The 19413-nt window shown below is 32.0% G+C and overlaps 1 protein-coding gene across 1 annotated transcript; it reads left to right on the top strand.

Moving 5' to 3' along the window:
* Positions 1–10733: 10733 nt before the first annotated feature.
* On the top strand, positions 10734–13619 carry LOC127714134 (toll-like receptor 4). The gene has a single exon (XM_052220135.1). The coding sequence runs from the start codon at positions 10737–10739 to the stop codon at positions 13293–13295; it is 2559 nt and encodes an 852-aa protein (XP_052076095.1). The 5' UTR covers positions 10734–10736; the 3' UTR covers positions 13296–13619.
* Positions 13620–19413: the final 5794 nt, after the last annotated feature.

Consider the following 19413-nt stretch of genomic DNA (forward strand, 5'->3'; position numbering starts at 1 on the left):
ATCTGCAAATTTTCTCAAATTTCTGAAGAATACACTATTTCAATAATGTAAAAATTGTTTGTATTACAAACATATTGGGAAAAAGTAAGAACTGGCAAAATGAACCTTTCTTACCTTTTGTCTCATTGATAAAAATAACGTGCTCGTCCAGTGTCCAGTGTGATGGTCAAATAAATTACTAAACTAGTATCTGTAAAGATAGTATCTGTAAAGATATCAACCTGTTTTTCTCAGATATTTAGGGTCTTCATTTCTGTATTCCTTCATTTTGTATGCTATTCGACTCTATTCTTTATTTATTTCGTCCATCATTCCTTAGTTTGTAACTCTATAGAGACCCTTAAGTTGTGTTTTATCATTTTTATAAAAAAAAGAATCAATGAGTAAATTTGTTCGACTTAATTTTTAGTATTGAATGAGGAAAATTTATCATACATGCCCTATAGTAGAAATTTACACAGGAACAGGAACGTGTAACGCGTTTTTTTATTGGAGTCGGTGAAACATGAGGTATAAATAAAAAGATGAACAGTTGACGTTTGCGACAAATTCAGCCTGTAAAGATATCATCAATGGCAGAAATATAGATTCCACCACTGCAACAAGTGTGTTACGATATTTCTCAAATAGAGACAGTTAAAATTTTAATATTTAAAGCACGAGGCTTGCCGAGCTTTTTGAATAGTTAAAATTTAACTGTTGAGAGTGTAGAAATATCGTAATACACAAGTTATATTGGTGGAATCTGTTTCTCTAATGTTTTTATCCTTTCTTGTTGAAAGATTTGAAAGTTGTGTTCTTTATATGTGACGTCATCGTGCATGGTCGCCTTTTTTCAAGACGTCACAATAGGAAATTAAGAAGAAACCAAGAAAATTTGAAGTCATAATTAAATTTCGGCCAATTATTTGCCGAGAACAGTTATTTCACTAGTGAGGAGAACAATTTTTTCACAATCGGTTGGGAAATGTGAAAATAGTGAATATGTGTTCATTGTGTATCTAAACGTCTCCACAGTGTCCCGAATTCTTTATATCATTTCAATTCGCCAATTGTTCACTTAACCTTTACACGGTATTCCGAGAAAACACAAAATCCTTAAATTTCATTCAATTATAATTCATAATAAAACTCTTCAACACTCAAGCGGTATCACCCTCCAGGAACTTTTCAATATTCATTACTATAACTCCGATGAACGAACAACACGCAGTGTACCAAAGCTCTTTTCTATCTTCAGATCATCATGGAATCCTATCCCGGACGATATCAGACTAAATCCATTAAAATAAAACCTTAAACATCATAACACATTCGAATGTGTAATAGAGGCTTAAATCCAAATTTGATAACAAGACAAAATTACTATTATTAAATCGTAACGTAAGGGAAAAAAACCTCATGTCAGAAATATGTTGGATTGCAGTAGTTTTAATGAACATTTATAAAATAGAAATCTCACGGAAAGTAAAAACTGTTCATGAATGTGGCAGAATATATAGCAGTAAGCATTTCCTTCTTGTGTGAAATAATTATTCACATGCCCGAAAACGTTATTACTAGAAACTCTTCTGTTCCATTAAAACGTTTTGGCCTATATTGACTTCCTCCTTATCTCTGATTTGAGAGGTAGAAACGAAAAGATCTGATGACATTTTTTTAACAATTTAAATAGCAGTTATTTCCTTTTCAGGGAGACGGATTATTATAAGAACAATATTGTTTCCGAACCCCTTTGTGTATTACTGCAATCATATTTTGTATGTCATGTCTTTCAAATAAAATATGTTCATACTGAAAGCTGTATCACGAAAATAAGATGATTCAAAATAATATTTATGACATTTTTGTCATCAACTTAACCTGAAATCGAAAATATCAGTGTAAAGCCAGTTTTATCAAGAATATTTTTAATAATTGGATTACGAGTCAAACAAATCTGGAACTAAGATAATTTCTATATTCATAAAATATATGAGAAGAACATAACCCATATCATGCCAACAGCTGGTTCTAGAATAAATGTGTTTATTTCCGATGCAAAGACCCTATGAGTGAATCAATATTAATACCAAAATATGCCATCTTTAATGACCTGACAACAGTATCGTAACTATATCCCTTCTGAATATGTCTGTTTAAAGGTTTGGTTAGCTTTTGGGGTGAATGTCGACATTTTTGAGCTTTGTATAGAATATTACCATAAAAGATTGGATGTGAAATACCTGAACGTATAAGATGTCTGCATGTTGATTTATATTTACGAAAAATGATGTCCTTGTACCGATGATAAAATTTAGTAAATGTTTTGACTAGTTTGTGATATCGAAAACCCTGGTGTAATAATTTTTCAGTAATACAGAGATTTCTTTCGTTAAAATCAAATACGTTGTTACATACACGAGCGAATCGACAAGTTGGAAATATAAACACCATAAGATGGTGACAAGGGAACGTCACCATCTAAAAATGGATAATTAACAATAGGAAATGAAAAATCATCTCTTTTATCATAAATTTTTGTATTAAGCTTCCCGTTTACGATATAGATATCAAGATCAAGTAAAGGGCAGTGCTCATTGTTAGTATTAGCTTTATTTAAAGTCAGTTCAGCAGGATAAATCTCCTTAGTGTACATACTGAAGTCGTCATTATTGAGAGCCAATATATCATCCAAATATCTAAAAGTGATCTTAAACTTTTGTATCAGATGTTGTTTCGATAGGTCTTTGCTGATGTTAGTCATAAATTGTAACTCGTAACAATACAGTAACAGGTCCGCAATAAGTGGTGCACAGAAAGTCCCCATTGGAATTCCAATAACTTGACGATATACGGAATCTTCATGTCTGTTAACTTATATTTGATTTTTTGTAAATTGTTTTGTTATATATAATTAGGCCGTTTGTTTTTTCGTTTGAATTGTCTCACATTTTTCATATTGGGGCCTTTTATAGCCGACTATACGATATGGGTTTTTCTCATTGTTGAAGGCCGTACGGTTGCCTATAATTGCTTTCATCATTTCATTTGAACTTCGGTGGATAGTTGCCTCATTGGTAATCATACCACATCTCCTTATTTTTATATTATATACCTGACTTTTTAACTCGTGTTTTCCTGAACATGCATGAAATGTTTGTCACTGGACGTTAAAAATAAGCAACCAACAATCAATCAATCAAGTTAAACTTGTTTGTGTTAAATAAGGGGAAAACCATTTATTGTTTTGGGGTTGGATGGGGGACAGGAGGATTTTGAACATGAATATGGTGGCCTGGTAAGAGCTGAAAAATAGGCATTATTAGCGACAGATTAAAATGAATAATAAATCTGCAAAATATTCTCTTGTTATTGCTGTTTTTCTTTTTGTCGCCTCTATATGTTCATGGAGTTGTATGATTTTATTGGTCTTATGACTCTGTACCCCCCCCCCCCCCTCCCTTTTGGAGACTTATCTATTATTTTCAAGGACAACACATGCAATTTCTTCGTTTCCTGTGTGAAATAAAGTTCTCTAAATTGCTCTCCGTCATAAATATGCATGAAGTATTTGCCACTGGACGTTCGTCAAACATATCTCCTCTAAAGTTACAGAACAATAATGACTTTTAACATAATTGAATAAATGATAACAGATTTTAAAATTTTTAAAATTTTTAAAATCTTTTGAGCAGATATTTACGCGTCTATTATTTTACTTTTTGGGAAAAAATTAAAAAAAAAGAATATTGAATATCAAAGAAACACACCATTTTACTGCATGAGTTGTTTATCTCATGATGATGGATTACTGCAGCATTTACCCCACATGCCATAGACGAAAGTGACAGTGAACAGAGTGTAGTTGAAGAATAGAATATTAATGTTATCATTGTTAAGTTACTGTCACATTGACGTTTATCTCAGTATTCCTCTTGCTCATCTTTTTGAAACCTATTTGTTTATATCGTACTTTTTTGCAACTAAGCAAACTTTTTGAAAACTCCTAAAACATTTTTACATGTTAATATAACATATCCATGAGAAATAGTTCACATTTCATTTCACTTTAAAGAAAACAAACATATAGACGAAAATAATTGATCTTGTATATTAATTATAGTTATAGATAATACATTACTTGAATGGACGCAGCTTACATACACTTATATCATTACAATCAACGCCAAATGAAAAAAAAACTGATATTCATGAACTTCTTTTAGTTTTAAAATGAATCCATCACGTCATTCGGTATCTGGTTGAAAGTTGTCTTCTTTGCAATAATATCACATCTTCTAATTTTCATACGGATTGAGGCATGAATCTGTTTAATTTTACTAAATGATAATAAAAATAATAACAAAGTACACTCGAACTTTTTTCGAGATAAGAATGATAGTTGTGTGTTGAATACCGGAACACTTTAACCACGAACAAGACTTACTAGTTAAAATTACAAGATAAAAACTAATTCAGAATAAATTGACAACTAAAACGTATATCCAAATTAAAAAACAAGTATAAAATAAACAATTTACGATGCATAGAATCGATAGTATGTAGAAGCATTTCGTGTGTATTTTAGTCTATACGCCATCTAATGAACCATCGAGGCGACCTTCCGAAGACTGCCGACGGTCAGATAACCCGATATAAACATAAACATGGATATAAATAGATAGCGAACTCGTGCAATTGGATTTTTCTAGGTCTGTTTGATTTCATATTATAGGTTAAATCAATATGCTAATAATCGTTTTTACCTGTATAAGAATGAGATTTTGTAGATCCAATCAGTCAACCAAATGGTTTACCCTTGTTTCACTTCCAATGTTGAAATTCTTTTTCTTTTAATAGCTGAACACGACTAGTTCATGCGTAACCCATCTCTAGCTAAGGGATTCAATTGAAATTCACATGAATACGGATTTAATGAGGTCGAATTATCCACTTGCAAATGAATAATTCATTAGCGATGTATCTTTGCTTATTTTGACAAAACTGAACCAAACTGGCTGCATGCTACAAGCGAATTATTATTTCACTATTTCACTTTCATTATGAGTGAACAAAAAAAATCATTTTTTTTTCTATATGTAGTAGCTAATGGCCCTTTAACGAGAACAAAAATCATAAAATAATAATAAAAGCATTTGTTCTTTTAAAACGTAATTGATAGAAACATGCAAAAGTCGGATAGATTTAATTGAATATAGCTAAATCGCTAAACCAAATCGTCCACAATGGACAACTGAGAATGAGAATTCTGTCAAATATTTGAGTTTTTTAAAAGTGGCTATTTTGTCGGCGCCGGCAAAATAGAAAATATGCTATTTTGTCGCCTTTGATTAAAATATTTTAATTAAAACTAGAAAATAGTGAATTTTTTATTTTGCCGGTTCTTTGTAAAGAGTGCATTTTTTTAATATTTACTTTTGAAAAATACTACGAAAATGTGCATTGTCAACATAAAAGAATCAAATTATTATTCGACATATAGCTGAATAAGATAAGTGTCACAATATTTGAGATACATATAATCGTTTAAAAACATTTATAAGTCCAAGTGAAAATAAGAATTTGTAAAAAGGAATAAAAATAAAAACTATTGAGCATCCATTTGTAGCAATGAAATCATATCAAAACATGTAGTTGAAATTACTTCTAAAATCGGTCTAATGCTACATGTATGCATATGCACGTTTCGGCGATAAAGTGTATCGACAAGTAGTAGGTATTAATATTCCTATGGGAACTAACTGCGCCCCTTTAATAGCAGATTTATTCCTGTATTGCTATGAATCTCAGTTTATGACCAAACTCAGTAAAGACACGTCATTGTTACATTTGGTTGATACATTCAACAATACCTTCCGTTATCTAGATGATATTTTTTCGTTAAATAATCCAGAGTTCTGTAAATATACAACCGAAATTTACCCAATAGAACTTACTTTAACTAAATCTAACATAAACAGCAGTAGTTGTCCTTTTCTGGATTTGGACATTTCAGTCTCTAAAGGAAAACTCCGTACGAAAATTTACGACAAAAGAGACGATTTTTCATTCCCTATTGTTAATTTTCCTTTTTTAGACGGCGATGTTCCTTTGACTCCATCATACGGTGTTTATATATCCCAACTCGTTCGTTATGCCCGTTTGTGTAGTGATGTCATAGATTTTAACGAACGTAATCAATGCATCACTGGTAAATTATTAAGTCAGGGATTTCGTTACCATAAACTACGTAAAACTTTTGCTAAGTTCTTTCATAGATACAAAGATTTGATTAGTAAATTTGGCTGTACTTGTAGAAAACTGATTAAAATCGGTATTTCACATCCTAACTTTTACGGTTATTGTACTTAAAGCACTTAAACTCATCGAACCTTTAAACAAACTTATTAGTTAAGGTTATCTTACCAATGTTGTAATAAGATCTTTGAATATAGTTTACATTGGCATTAATATCGATTTTGTCATCAGCAAATTTAAACATAACTAAATTTGTATTCTTTTCAAACGGGATGTATAAAGACACACTCACGTTCGTTTTGATCTATAAAGAGGTTAAACTCCTAACTATCCTACTGTCTGTCGATACATTTATTTTTGGCATTGCACTAGTCATGTCTTCTTTGACTGTCCATGACGTTAAAATACTAAATCCCTGGGATGTGTTTTAGTTGATTTTAGTCTCTCAGACTGATGCATGATTTTTTATTATTAATTGTTTTGGCTTTTAACTAGCTGTCAGTAACTGCGAGTACTCTCAAATCGTACTTTCTTGTTTATTTGACCTGTTGATACTAATTGTATTGCTTTTTTGTTATTAAGTGTTATTCAGGGTTATATCTGGTCTATATACCAGCTTTGATAAGTGTTTGATATTACTATAAATTTTCACTTCGTACTATGAACATCAAAATTATTTATTTTGTAGAAATATTCCCTTTCTCTATTGGAACTGTACACGTATACCTAACAACAAAATTATTTTCATTTACCTGTGTTTAAAGTTATCGCAAATGGCTGATATTTTTGTTCGAGCATATTGCTTAACATTTCATACCGATATAACATGTTACTTTTATTATTCTTCCCTTAGTTTATCTATTTTGTATTTACATTGCATCATAGGTCAAATTTATTTGTTCAGTGTATGTTCAATGGTGTTAATATGTCCTTTGATTGAGTTAAGCTATTTCAGTTGATATTTTATAGTGTGTCTTTCTACATGTATGTTGTGATGTTACACTATTGTTTCAGAAAAAGGGTGAAGGTTTGGTACCATTAAAACGTTTGAAACCCGCTGCATTTGTTTGCACCTGTCCTAAGTCAGGAATCTGATGTTCAGTAGTTGTCGTTTGTTGATGTGGTTCATAAGTGTTTATCGTTTCTCGTTTTTTATATAGATTAGACCGTTGGTTTTCCCGTTTGAATGGTTTTACACTAGTAATTTTTGGGGCCCTTTATAGCTTACTTTTCGGTGTGAGCCAAGGCTCCGTGTTGAAGACCGTACTGTGACCTATAATGGTTTACTTTTATAAATTTTGACTTGGATGGAGAGTTGTCTCATTGGCACTCATACCACATCTTCTTATATCTATAAGAATAAAATCTCAGATTTTTAAACTAGACTGTAAAAAAAATGAAAGATAAAATTCTCATAGCATATAGATTTGATAAAAACGTTAAACAGTTTAAACAAATCAATCACATAGCTTCAAAATCAAACATGTTTAAATTAAATTTGGTTTTGAAATAATAGTCAGTTTTGAATTGCATATCTGTTAACAACATCGTTTTAACTGGCATGGTGGCTTCCGCTTACCGATATTTGACAAAATAGTTTATTTACAATTTTGGCGGAGCCGGCAAAATAGCCACGGCCTTTAAACCATAATTATTTTGCCTAGTATAAAAGTTCTGGGTAATATAAAAAGGATTCATTGAACCATTTAAATGAATTATATTTCAATTTTTACAGGTGACTACATATTTCACGCGCTTTAAGTACAATTAGAGAGAGCAGTACTATGTAATCTGGTCAGTGACGTATAAATGTCAGGATTATATGAACCTATCGTTCATTCAAATGTTTAATTCTGAATGTTGATTTGAGAGTAAGCATGTAATCCTCCGGAATGAGAATGATGTTTATGAGTGCACGTGTGGTTCTGGTGTCCGATGACTTTTGTACACTTCTAATGTTTTCTATGATTATTGAAGTACATGTAATGCTATGTACTGTCTATACACAGTGTTTATCTTTATCTGTGTTTTCATCTTTTACTTCTTTACTAGAAAATAAACTTTTCTGTGTTTAAGTGAATCACATGTTTTCTTTTCACATACAAATAAGATGATGTGGTGTGATCAACTATCCTCATACATTTTTTACGACTGTACTTTGTTCGCCAAGATATTTTACAGCTTTCTATCTAAATTCCTTCTTCCCAATAGAAGACATTCATTGCTTATGTTTTAAAATCCTTTATGACTTTTAATTTAATCTATAATGCTATAGAATTATGTTTGTTTACATGGTCTCTGCAATTTCTATTTCGCAAATATCAATGCAGAAAACGAGTATTCGGGCCACTTACACGAAATTTAATTGAAGCGCTTATATGCAGCTTAAATCTTAATATCAGTAAGTTTCTGTTAATAGAGTTAAAAAAAAACAAGATATATGGACGAGATTCAAGAAATATTTTGTTAAAAAATTCTTGTGGTAAAATGATTATAAAGTTACTAGAACGTTAATGAAAACAATTTTAACGTTACGCGCCAACGGCTAAAATACCATTTGTACCTTGGTCTTTTCTGATGCCCTGGAAAATTATGCAAACACAGTTACAAGTTTAATGGTTATCATTTTATGAACTACACTCGTTACTGATCCTTCTGCAGTAATTTGGTCAATTTCTGAGATAGGGCCGTTTTTAACCCTTCGTGGCCCTACTCCTTTAAGCTTTACAAGTTAATAGCAACGTGAAAAAATATATTACTACAAAGATTTCCATTTGTTACTTTAAGTTCATTTGACTTTTTTTGTCTGTAAAATCGGCGAATCATTCCAAAAAAAAATATTTAAAAAATCGGCACTATATTAATATCATTTAATAACTTCTTTACAATTATAAATCGCTTTAAGATTAAAAAAAATCACATGATCAAACCAAAAATGGCGGCATGATGATAAGTTTTTGAAAAAAAAAATATAATTTTTTTTATTTATCCAATATCGATATAGATATAAATCCGTTTTTCTTTTCATTTAACAACACCTTTCCTTTGGGTAAAACATTATTAAATTTTGTAAACTGTGTGTTTTTATTTTTAAAAAGGCCTAGTTTGGGATCAATGTTATTTGTCATTTGTAAATAAACTCCGACCTGCTAACTTTTTTGTTCATGATCAGGAGACATATGGAATACTAGAGAGTGCATTTATGATTTTCAATGGTCAACTCAGCGCTTATTTGTCAGAGCATCGGTGGTCGAGTAGTCTAAGAAGTTCATCTATTGTATCACTAGCCTGTCAACACTGAGGTTGTGAGTTCAATCTCCGCATATGGCAGGTGCGTTCGATTTCCATTTCAATAGAATAGAATGGTCAGTTTTACTGCCGAAATCGGTGGTTTTCTCTGGGCACTCCAGCTTCCTCTACCAATAAAAAGTTACCGCCACGATGAAGTAAATAGTGCTGAAAGTGGCGTTAAACACCAACAATCAATTAATCAATTTAATTTTACATGTAATCCCAAAAGCCTAATATAATTTCATTGATTTTTAACGGAAATATATATATTATCCGATTTTAGGAAATTTGATGGTTCATAATAATCATATATAGTACACCTCGGGAAATTCCAATATGATATTGAAATCGAAACTAAATTGTATGATGTTCCAGATTTGTGCAGAAATAGTTACAAGGAAATACTGACAAAGGATCGTTCATCCGATGAATTAAGACAATCGTTTTTTTAATATATATTTTCAATTATCAAAAAATAGTACATATTCTTAGTCTGAGCTACAAGGCACACGTATGTATTTAACTATTAATGATATCTATATATTATAATATAATCACATACCGGTATCAGTATTTTGACCATTGGTTTGCAGAAATCTGAATATTACTCCAAACTTGCCTAATTAAAATATTAAAGCATTAGCAAACAATTACTATTGCAATTATTTAAAGAAAACTTCTTCGTGTAATATAACGCTTAAAGACCTTTTAGACGATTGCATTGGGAAAATATCAATTTGTTTACAACAACCACAAATACGTGTATGCCGAGCAAAATGAGTAGGTGCATTGCACTTTATTTTTCAATATGATTATTTCACAACAGTGCATTAAAAAAAACTATTATATCTAAGTTATCGCGTTATCGGCGGTATTAAAAAATTAAAAACAAATTGTGCATGTTGTGTATTTCCCCTCAGCTAGCGGTCACAAAAGAGTAAGACCAAAGACTTACGCTCGTATAATAATTAAGCGTGCCGCGTTGTGACGATATAGCTTGGTTTTGAAAGTTGATTTCTGAATTAGTAAGCCCAAAATATTACTCGTGCTAGTATGTAAAAAGAAAATAAAAGTGATAAAAAATTAGTTTATCGTGCGTTTAATAATTGCAGTTTGATGTTGAGCCCTAATCAATTACTGAATCAATATATAAAGTTTTGTCTAAATATTTTACTTTGCTTCTATTTTTCCCTTAGTGTAGCGTCATGTTTTCGACAAATATACTCATTCTTGGATTGGTTATATCTACCACTCATCATAGGCATTGTCAAGAAGATTCTGAAGTTTGTAATTTTAAGAGGACAACCACATGTAGCACCGATAAAAAGTTTCAGGTTGACTGCACGGGAAAAAATTTATCTCATATTCCCAAGTTTCCGAATTCTACAAAAACACTCATTCTAGCGAGAAACAAAATAAAATGTATAGCGGAAGGAATATTCGCTGCCCACAATGCTCTTGAAGACTTGGATTTATCACATAACATTCTTGTTACACTGATGCCAAATTCGTTTAAAGGACTGAAGAACTTGTTGCGTCTGAACCTGCAAGGCAATACACTTGGGAAAAATAACACAGAATTGCCGAAAAATTGTTTTAAATATCTAACGAAACTACGACAGCTAAACGTTAAGGATAATCCAATTACTGTATTTCCAGATCTATCTTTGGTACTTAGTCTTGAAACTTTGAATGCAACTTTTACCAACAGAATGACTTTCGGTCAGCAGTTACAAGGACTTGGATTTCTTAACCATCTAGATTTATCTTCTTCATCATGCAAGCCGAAACAACTTGATAATAACACATTTAAAGGAATGGCAGCTTTACGTTATTTAGATGTGTCAAACAACAGCTTGTACAGCATATGGAAAGGTACATTCGCACATATGCAACATCTTCAGTTTTTGGACATATCTTATAACACTCGGTTGGGCTTTCGAGGACTAAGAAATGTCACCAATGATTTATCAAAAACTTCAATTGAAATCTTCAAATTTCAAAAATTGGTTCCGACATTTTCAATGAATCAGATGCTGATGAGAGAACACTTAGAACCTCTAAGGAAAACCAAATTACGGGAGATGTATTTTGATAGCAATCGTATTCAGCTTCTGCAAGCAGGAACAATAAGTCTTTTACCGAAAACAATAGATACAATTTCTATTAGTGACAATCCACTCTCGTATGGAGAATATGTTTTAGAGTTTCGACAGTTATCAGCAAAAATTTTAAATGTTTCATTTCTGAGCACGTCACACCTACCAGTCAATGAAGGATTTTGTGTTTCGGATTTGCATGACAAGGATTACGAACAAACTCTGTATGAGTATAATTATGTTGTGGGGGCACAGCAGGTATCAACGATGTCTCGGCAATTCATGGCATTCAATGCCGGTTTTAAGCTGGATGTTTTGAACATAATTAATCTACCTTTGCATCTTCGTGTATTGTATTTCACGGCTAGTAAATCAGAATTTGAGATTCCAAGGCTCCGTTTCAGTGATAATGTACTAGAAAAGGTTGATTTCTCCTCCAACATATTCTACTCATTGAAAGGTCCTATAGTCAATATGCCTCATTTACATGAGCTTGATTTGTCAAACAATTTCTGTTCAAACATTTCTAATGTATTTTTCAACGGAACTCCAAATATTCAAAAACTTCTGCTTCAGAATAATTTGTTAGGCTTCATTCTACCAAACGACGAAAAAGGAGAAATATTTAGGCCTCTGGAGAAATTAGAAATCATTGATTTGTCAGACAACAGAATTCCAAGATTGCCTTATTTAATTTTTGAGTCGCATCAATCAATAAAAGAAATAAATTTGAAAAGGAATGTGTTGGAACAAATGCAACTTAAAATTGATCATATGAGAAAACTTACTTTTTTGGATCTGTCAAATAATGTGATACGATTTCTTGATGTTGATGAAACAGCCAATCTCGAGACAGTTGCAAAATACAATACAAATCTTACAGTAGACTTAAGCGGCAATCCAATTCAATGTGTATGTAGCAACATTAACTTTATAAGGTGGATGGCAGCAACAGAGATTCGTTTTAAAGGGTTAACATCTTATTCCTGTCAGCTGTCAAATCTTACCAAAATTTCTCTGGCACATCCGAAAGACCTTGAACAAATACTCGAAAAAGAATGTTCTTCGTATCTTGGTTTGATATTAGGTATTTGTTCGGCGTTGGTTCTTTCCGTTGTAACAGTTACCACTGGCATTGTATATAGATATCGATGGAAGCTTAGATATCTTTACTTCATGGCAAAATTAAAATATAAAAAAACTCCGAGCATATTAAAAAATGATGTTTCCTACGATTTTGATGCATTTGTTTCCTATGCTGACGAAGACCAGAATTTTGTGCACGACAAATTTATCAACCATGTTGAAAAAGATGGAGAACTGCGGATTTGTGTTCATAAACGCGATTTTCTTGTTGGAAATGAAATCGCTGCTAACATTACCGATGCCATACACAGAAGTCGTAAGACTGTTTGCATAATCAGTCGCCCTTTCTTAAACTCGTACTGGTGCATGTTTGAATTCAACATGGCACGGATGGAGAGTATTTACTCACGAGATGGAGAAAACATTGTATATTTAATCTTTCTTGATCAAATTCCAACCAATATCTTACCTCTGATTTTATTGGAACTCGTACAATCACAATCGTACATAGAGTTTCCGAATGACGAATATGGCGATACAATTTTCTGGGAGAATTTGAAACAAGTTTTGAAAGATTGAAAATATTTTAAAAAAAATATTTGCGCTATGTTCATATGTCCTGAATTGTGGCGATTTTACTAACTTTCGAAAAGTTTCTTACTCTTAACATAATCATACATTTTTGTTTAATGAAGCATTGTTTGCAATCTATAATAAAATAAACATAATCGCTTTTATAGAAGGAAGTTTTTGCTTGTATAGATAAACTTGGATTGAGTGACTGTACATTGTAACGAATATATGTCGCCATTATTTTTTATTGTGAAGTCAAATAAGGAAATTAAATAGTAAATGAAAAATCGACAACCAACTTTGTCCCGCATAATGTTTAAAAAAATCAAGTGCAAAAAAATATTTCCTGCAGATTTATATCAAGTTTTGTTTTTGAGGTTTTTGAATTGTTCAAAACAAAAGGAGAGTTATTAAAACGAATCATAGACTTTTCTATTTAAATTGATTTCAGGCTTGTACAAAATTATTATGACATTTTCTCACTAAACAAATGACGAGGGCATATACATGCAAATGTTATATTCTTTGACTCACAAAACTGTTTTGTTGCATGTGGGATTGCGTATGTATATGAAGTAATTTAAATGATAATATTCTCACAGAAAGCCCTCATTTATATAAATCTTATCTTAATTTTCTTTTGCTTTAATACGTTTTGACTTGTACTACTTGATGTTTGCAGAACAAATAGAGGAACTCAACTGGAATTACAAAAAAAAAATATATCAAACCGTACAACAGGCAATATCAACCACCAATTGTTGTGTGAAGAGGCACAAACTGTGATGGGGAATTACACCAGTTTTACATCTTCCTGTCGGTCTGCATCATAGTCAGACTATGTTTCATATATTACTTGACTAATCTTTCTTATGTATGAAGAAGAGTATGTTCATAGCAGTTGATGCATTCATAGCAGAAGACGCCCCCTATCTCGCTACTTTTGCAGTTCGTGCGATTCTTTCAGTTCTTATTTTTTACTTTGATGATTTGTCTTCTGTATCTATTTATGAGATTTTAACATCAGTAAATTACAATAACATAATTTGGTGTAATTTGAAATAACTGTAGTTCGTAAACGTACGTCAGTCTGATCTAATTTTGGTGGTCGGTTTGTATGAGTTAAGATCTCAGAATTTAAAGGATTTGTAATTTGTCAATTCGTTACGTATTGGAAATGAAAACAGCCCGTTGGGAAACTGTATGACCTCTTGGACACTCAAAACTGTTCTTACTAATGGTGACACTTTTTGTAAGATGGATAAATATACCTCTGATTCGATTTGGGAAAAGGAATGTGTTGGAAAAAATGCAACTTAAAATTGATCATATGAGAAAACTTACTTTTTTGGATCTGTCAAATAATGTGATACGATTTCTTGATGTTGATGAAACAGCCAATCTCGAGACAGTTGCAAAATACAATACAAATCTTACAGTAGACTTAAGCGGCAATCCAATTCAATGTGTATGTAGCAACATTAACTTTATAAGGTGGATGGCAGCAACAGAGATTCGTTTTAAAGGGTTAACATCTTATTCCTGTCAGCTGTCAAATCTTACCAAAATTTCTCTGGCACATCCGAAAGACCTTGAACAAATACTCGAAAAAGAATGTTCTTCGTATCTTGGTTTGATATTAGGTATTTGTTCGGCGTTGGTTCTTTCCGTTGTAACAGTTACCACTGGCATTGTATATAGATATCGATGGAAGCTTAGATATCTTTACTTCATGGCAAAATTAAAATATAAAAAAACTCCGAGCATATTAAAAAATGATGTTTCCTACGATTTTGATGCATTTGTTTCCTATGCTGACGAAGACCAGAATTTTGTGCACGACAAATTTATCAACCATGTTGAAAAAGATGGAGAACTGCGGATTTGTGTTCATAAACGCGATTTTCTTGTTGGAAATGAAATCGCTGCTAACATTACCGATGCCATACACAGAAGTCGTAAGACTGTTTGCATAATCAGTCGCCCTTTCTTAAACTCGTACTGGTGCATGTTTGAATTCAACATGGCACGGATGGAGAGTATTTACTCACGAGATGGAGAAAACATTGTATATTTAATCTTTCTTGATCAAATTCCAACCAATATCTTACCTCTGATTTTATTGGAACTCGTACAATCACAATCGTACATAGAGTTTCCGAATGACGAATATGGCGATACAATTTTCTGGGAGAATTTGAAACAAGTTTTGAAAGATTGAAAATATTTTAAAAAAAATATTTGCGCTATGTTCATATGTCCTGAATTGTGGCGATTTTACTAACTTTCGAAAAGTTTCTTACTCTTAACATAATCATACATTTTTGTTTAATGAAGCATTGTTTGCAATCTATAATAAAATAAACATAATCGCTTTTATAGAAGGAAGTTTTTGCTTGTATAGATAAACTTGGATTGAGTGACTGTACATTGTAACGAATATATGTCGCCATTATTTTTTATTGTGAAGTCAAATAAGGAAATTAAATAGTAAATGAAAAATCGACAACCAACTTTGTCCCGCATAATGTTTAAAAAAATCAAGTGCAAAAAAATATTTCCTGCAGATTTATATCAAGTTTTGTTTTTGAGGTTTTTGAATTGTTCAAAACAAAAGGAGAGTTATTAAAACGAATCATAGACTTTTCTATTTAAATTGATTTCAGGCTTGTACAAAATTATTATGACATTTTCTCACTAAACAAATGACGAGGGCATATACATGCAAATGTTATATTCTTTGACTCACAAAACTGTTTTGTTGCATGTGGGATTGCGTATGTATATGAAGTAATTTAAATGATAATATTCTCACAGAAAGCCCTCATTTATATAAATCTTATCTTAATTTTCTTTTGCTTTAATACGTTTTGACTTGTACTACTTGATGTTTGCAGAACAAATAGAGGAACTCAACTGGAATTACAAAAAAAAAATATATCAAACCGTACAACAGGCAATATCAACCACCAATTGTTGTGTGAAGAGGCACAAACTGTGATGGGGAATTACACCAGTTTTACATCTTCCTGTCGGTCTGCATCATAGTCAGACTATGTTTCATATATTACTTGACTAATCTTTCTTATGTATGAAGAAGAGTATGTTCATAGCAGTTGATGCATTCATAGCAGAAGACGCCCCCTATCTCGCTACTTTTGCAGTTCGTGCGATTCTTTCAGTTCTTATTTTTTACTTTGATGATTTGTCTTCTGTATCTATTTATGAGATTTTAACATCAGTAAATTACAATAACATAATTTGGTGTAATTTGAAATAACTGTAGTTCGTAAACGTACGTCAGTCTGATCTAATTTTGGTGGTCGGTTTGTATGAGTTAAGATCTCAGAATTTAAAGGATTTGTAATTTGTCAATTCGTTACGTGTTGGAAATGAAAACAGCCCGTTGGGAAACTGTATGACCTCTTGGACACTCAAAACTGTTCTTACTAATGGTGACACTTTTTGTAAGATGGATAAATATACCTCTGATTCGATTTGGGAAAATTAAATACATATAGAAGTACATTTTGTGTGCAGGATGCACACTACCCTCGCAGAAATTGTTGCTGAAGAGAGTTTGATGAATAGTGCAAAACGTATAATTAGACCGCGCTGTCTTATCGAAAACACATATGTTTCAGTCTTTATCACACTTAAGTTAAATGTCACCCTTAACCCGTTTTAATTACAATTTCATGTTTAAATAGCAAATATGGACTTCAGCCGAACTTTTTAAATGTAGCTATCATAAAATTGAGAATGGAAATGGGGAATGTGTCAAAGACACAACAACCCGACCATAGAGCAGACAACGGCCGAAGGCCACCAAGAAACTCCCGCACCCGGAGGCGTCCTTCAGCTGGCCCCTAAACAAATATGTATACTAGTTCAGTGATAATAGACGTCATACTAAACTCCAAATTATACACAAGAACTAAAATTAAAAATGATACAAGACTAACAAAGGCAGAGGTTCCTGACTTGGGACAGGCGCAAAAATACGGCGGGGTTAAACATGTTTTTGAGATCTCAACCCTCCCCCTATACCTCTAGCCAATGTAGAAAAAACAAACGTACAGCAGTACGCACAGTAAAACTCAGTTTAAGAGAAGTCCGAGTTTGATGTCAGAATAGGAAACAAAAGAAAATAAACAAAATGACAATAATAAATAAATAACAACAGACTACTAGCACATACTGAAATGTCAGCTCCAGACTTCAATTAAACTGATTGAAAGATTATGTCTTCATCATATGAATATCAGGCACAATCCCTCCTGTTAGGGGTTCAGTATTATACCATCATAAAATATATGAGAAGAACATAACCCGTGACATGCCAACAACTGGTTTTAGAATAAATATGTTTAATTCCGATGCAAAGACCCTATAAGTGAATCAATATTAAAGCCAAAATATGCAATCTTTAATGCCCTGACAACAGTATCATAACTATATCCCTTCTTAATAAGTCTGTTTAAAGGTTTTGTTAGCTTTTGAGGTGAATACTGACATTTTTGTGCTTTGTAAAGAATATTACCATAAAAGATTGGATGTGAAATACCCGAACGTATAAGATGTCTGCATGTTGAGTTATATTTACGAATGATGTCCTTATATCGATGATAAGATTTAGTAAATGTTTTGACTAGTTTATGATATCGAAAACCCTGGTGTAGTAATTTTTCAGTAATACATAAATTTCTCTCGCTAAAATCTAATACGTTGTTACATACACGAGCGAATCGTACAAGTTGAGATATATAAACACCATAAGATAGTGACAAGGGAACGTCACCATCTAAAAATGGATAATTAACGATAGGAAATGAAAAATCATCTCTTTTATCATAAATGTTTGTATCAAGCTTCCCGTTAATGATATAGATATCAAGATCGAGGAAAGGACAGTGGTCATTGTTAGTATTAGCTTTATTTAAAGTAAGTTCAACATGATAAATTTCTTTAGTATACACACTGAAGTCGTCATTATTGAGAGCCAATATATCATCCAAATATCTAAAAGTATTGTTAAATTTTTGTATCAGATGTTGTTTCGATGGGTCGTTGCTGATTTTAGTCATAAATTGTAACTCATAACAATACAAAAAAAGGTCCGCAATAAGTGGTGCACAGTTAGTGCCCATTGGAATTCCGATAACTTGACGATAAACGGAATCTCCAAAGCGAACAAAAATGTTATGAAGTAAAAATTCAAGGGCAAATATAGTATCAAAGCATGTCCAATTGACATAGCTCTTTTGCTTGTTGCCACTAAAGAATGACCTAAAAGAGTTTGAACATATGTATTCGCATTCCGACTTTTTAAATGCCCATTTAAAAATCAACAGACATGGCCGCCATGGCTAAAAATAGAACATAGGGGTCAAATGCAGTTTTTGGCTTATATCTTAGAAACTAAAGCATTTAAAGCAAATCTGACATGGGGTAAAAATGTTTAAAAGGTCAAGATCTATCAGCCATGAAATTTTCAGACAAACCGAACAACCCATTTTTGGGTTGCTGCCTCCAAATTGGTTATTCTAAGGAAATTTTGCAGTTTTTGGTTGTTATCTTGAATATTATTGAAGATAAAGATAAATTGTAAACAGCAAAAATGTCCAACAAAGTAAGATCTACAAAATAGTTTAATATGACCAAAATTGTCAATTGACCCCTTAAGAAGTTATTGCCCTTTAAGGACAATTTTACACAAGTTGTTTATGTTTTTTAACTTTAAAAAAAGAAAGGAATCTAGTATAAATTTTGTACTTTATTTCCTTGTACGTCAAGAAACATAGAAACTATGGCTAAAATGGAACATATGGGTAAAATGCATTTATTTGCCTTTGAAGAAAATATGACAGATACAATGAACATTTAAGTGGCATTTTTAAGCCACTCATTAATATATATTGAAAAGCAAAAATAATCATTGATGAAAGATTTAACCAAAATTTTAACAGGTGAGCGATTCAGGCTCTTTAGAGCCTCTTGTTATGGTTGTTGTTAAGAGTAAAATGTTCTTTAAAATGTTGTATACGTATATCAACTATCTTCATTACTGAATTAAAAAAGGAGTCCAAAGATTTTTTTGTCAGCTTTTTCCCGTTTTATTCAT

This window comes from Mytilus californianus, unplaced genomic scaffold, assembly GCF_021869535.1.
Source record: "Mytilus californianus isolate M0D057914Y unplaced genomic scaffold, xbMytCali1.0.p SCAF_1, whole genome shotgun sequence".
NCBI classification, from domain to species: domain Eukaryota; kingdom Metazoa; phylum Mollusca; class Bivalvia; order Mytilida; family Mytilidae; genus Mytilus; species Mytilus californianus.

What these genes read in the sequence shown, in the direction of transcription:
- LOC127714134 (XM_052220135.1), top strand. Translation starts at nt 10,737, where the DNA reads ATGTTTTCGACAAATATACTCATTCTTGGATTGGTTATATCTACCACT.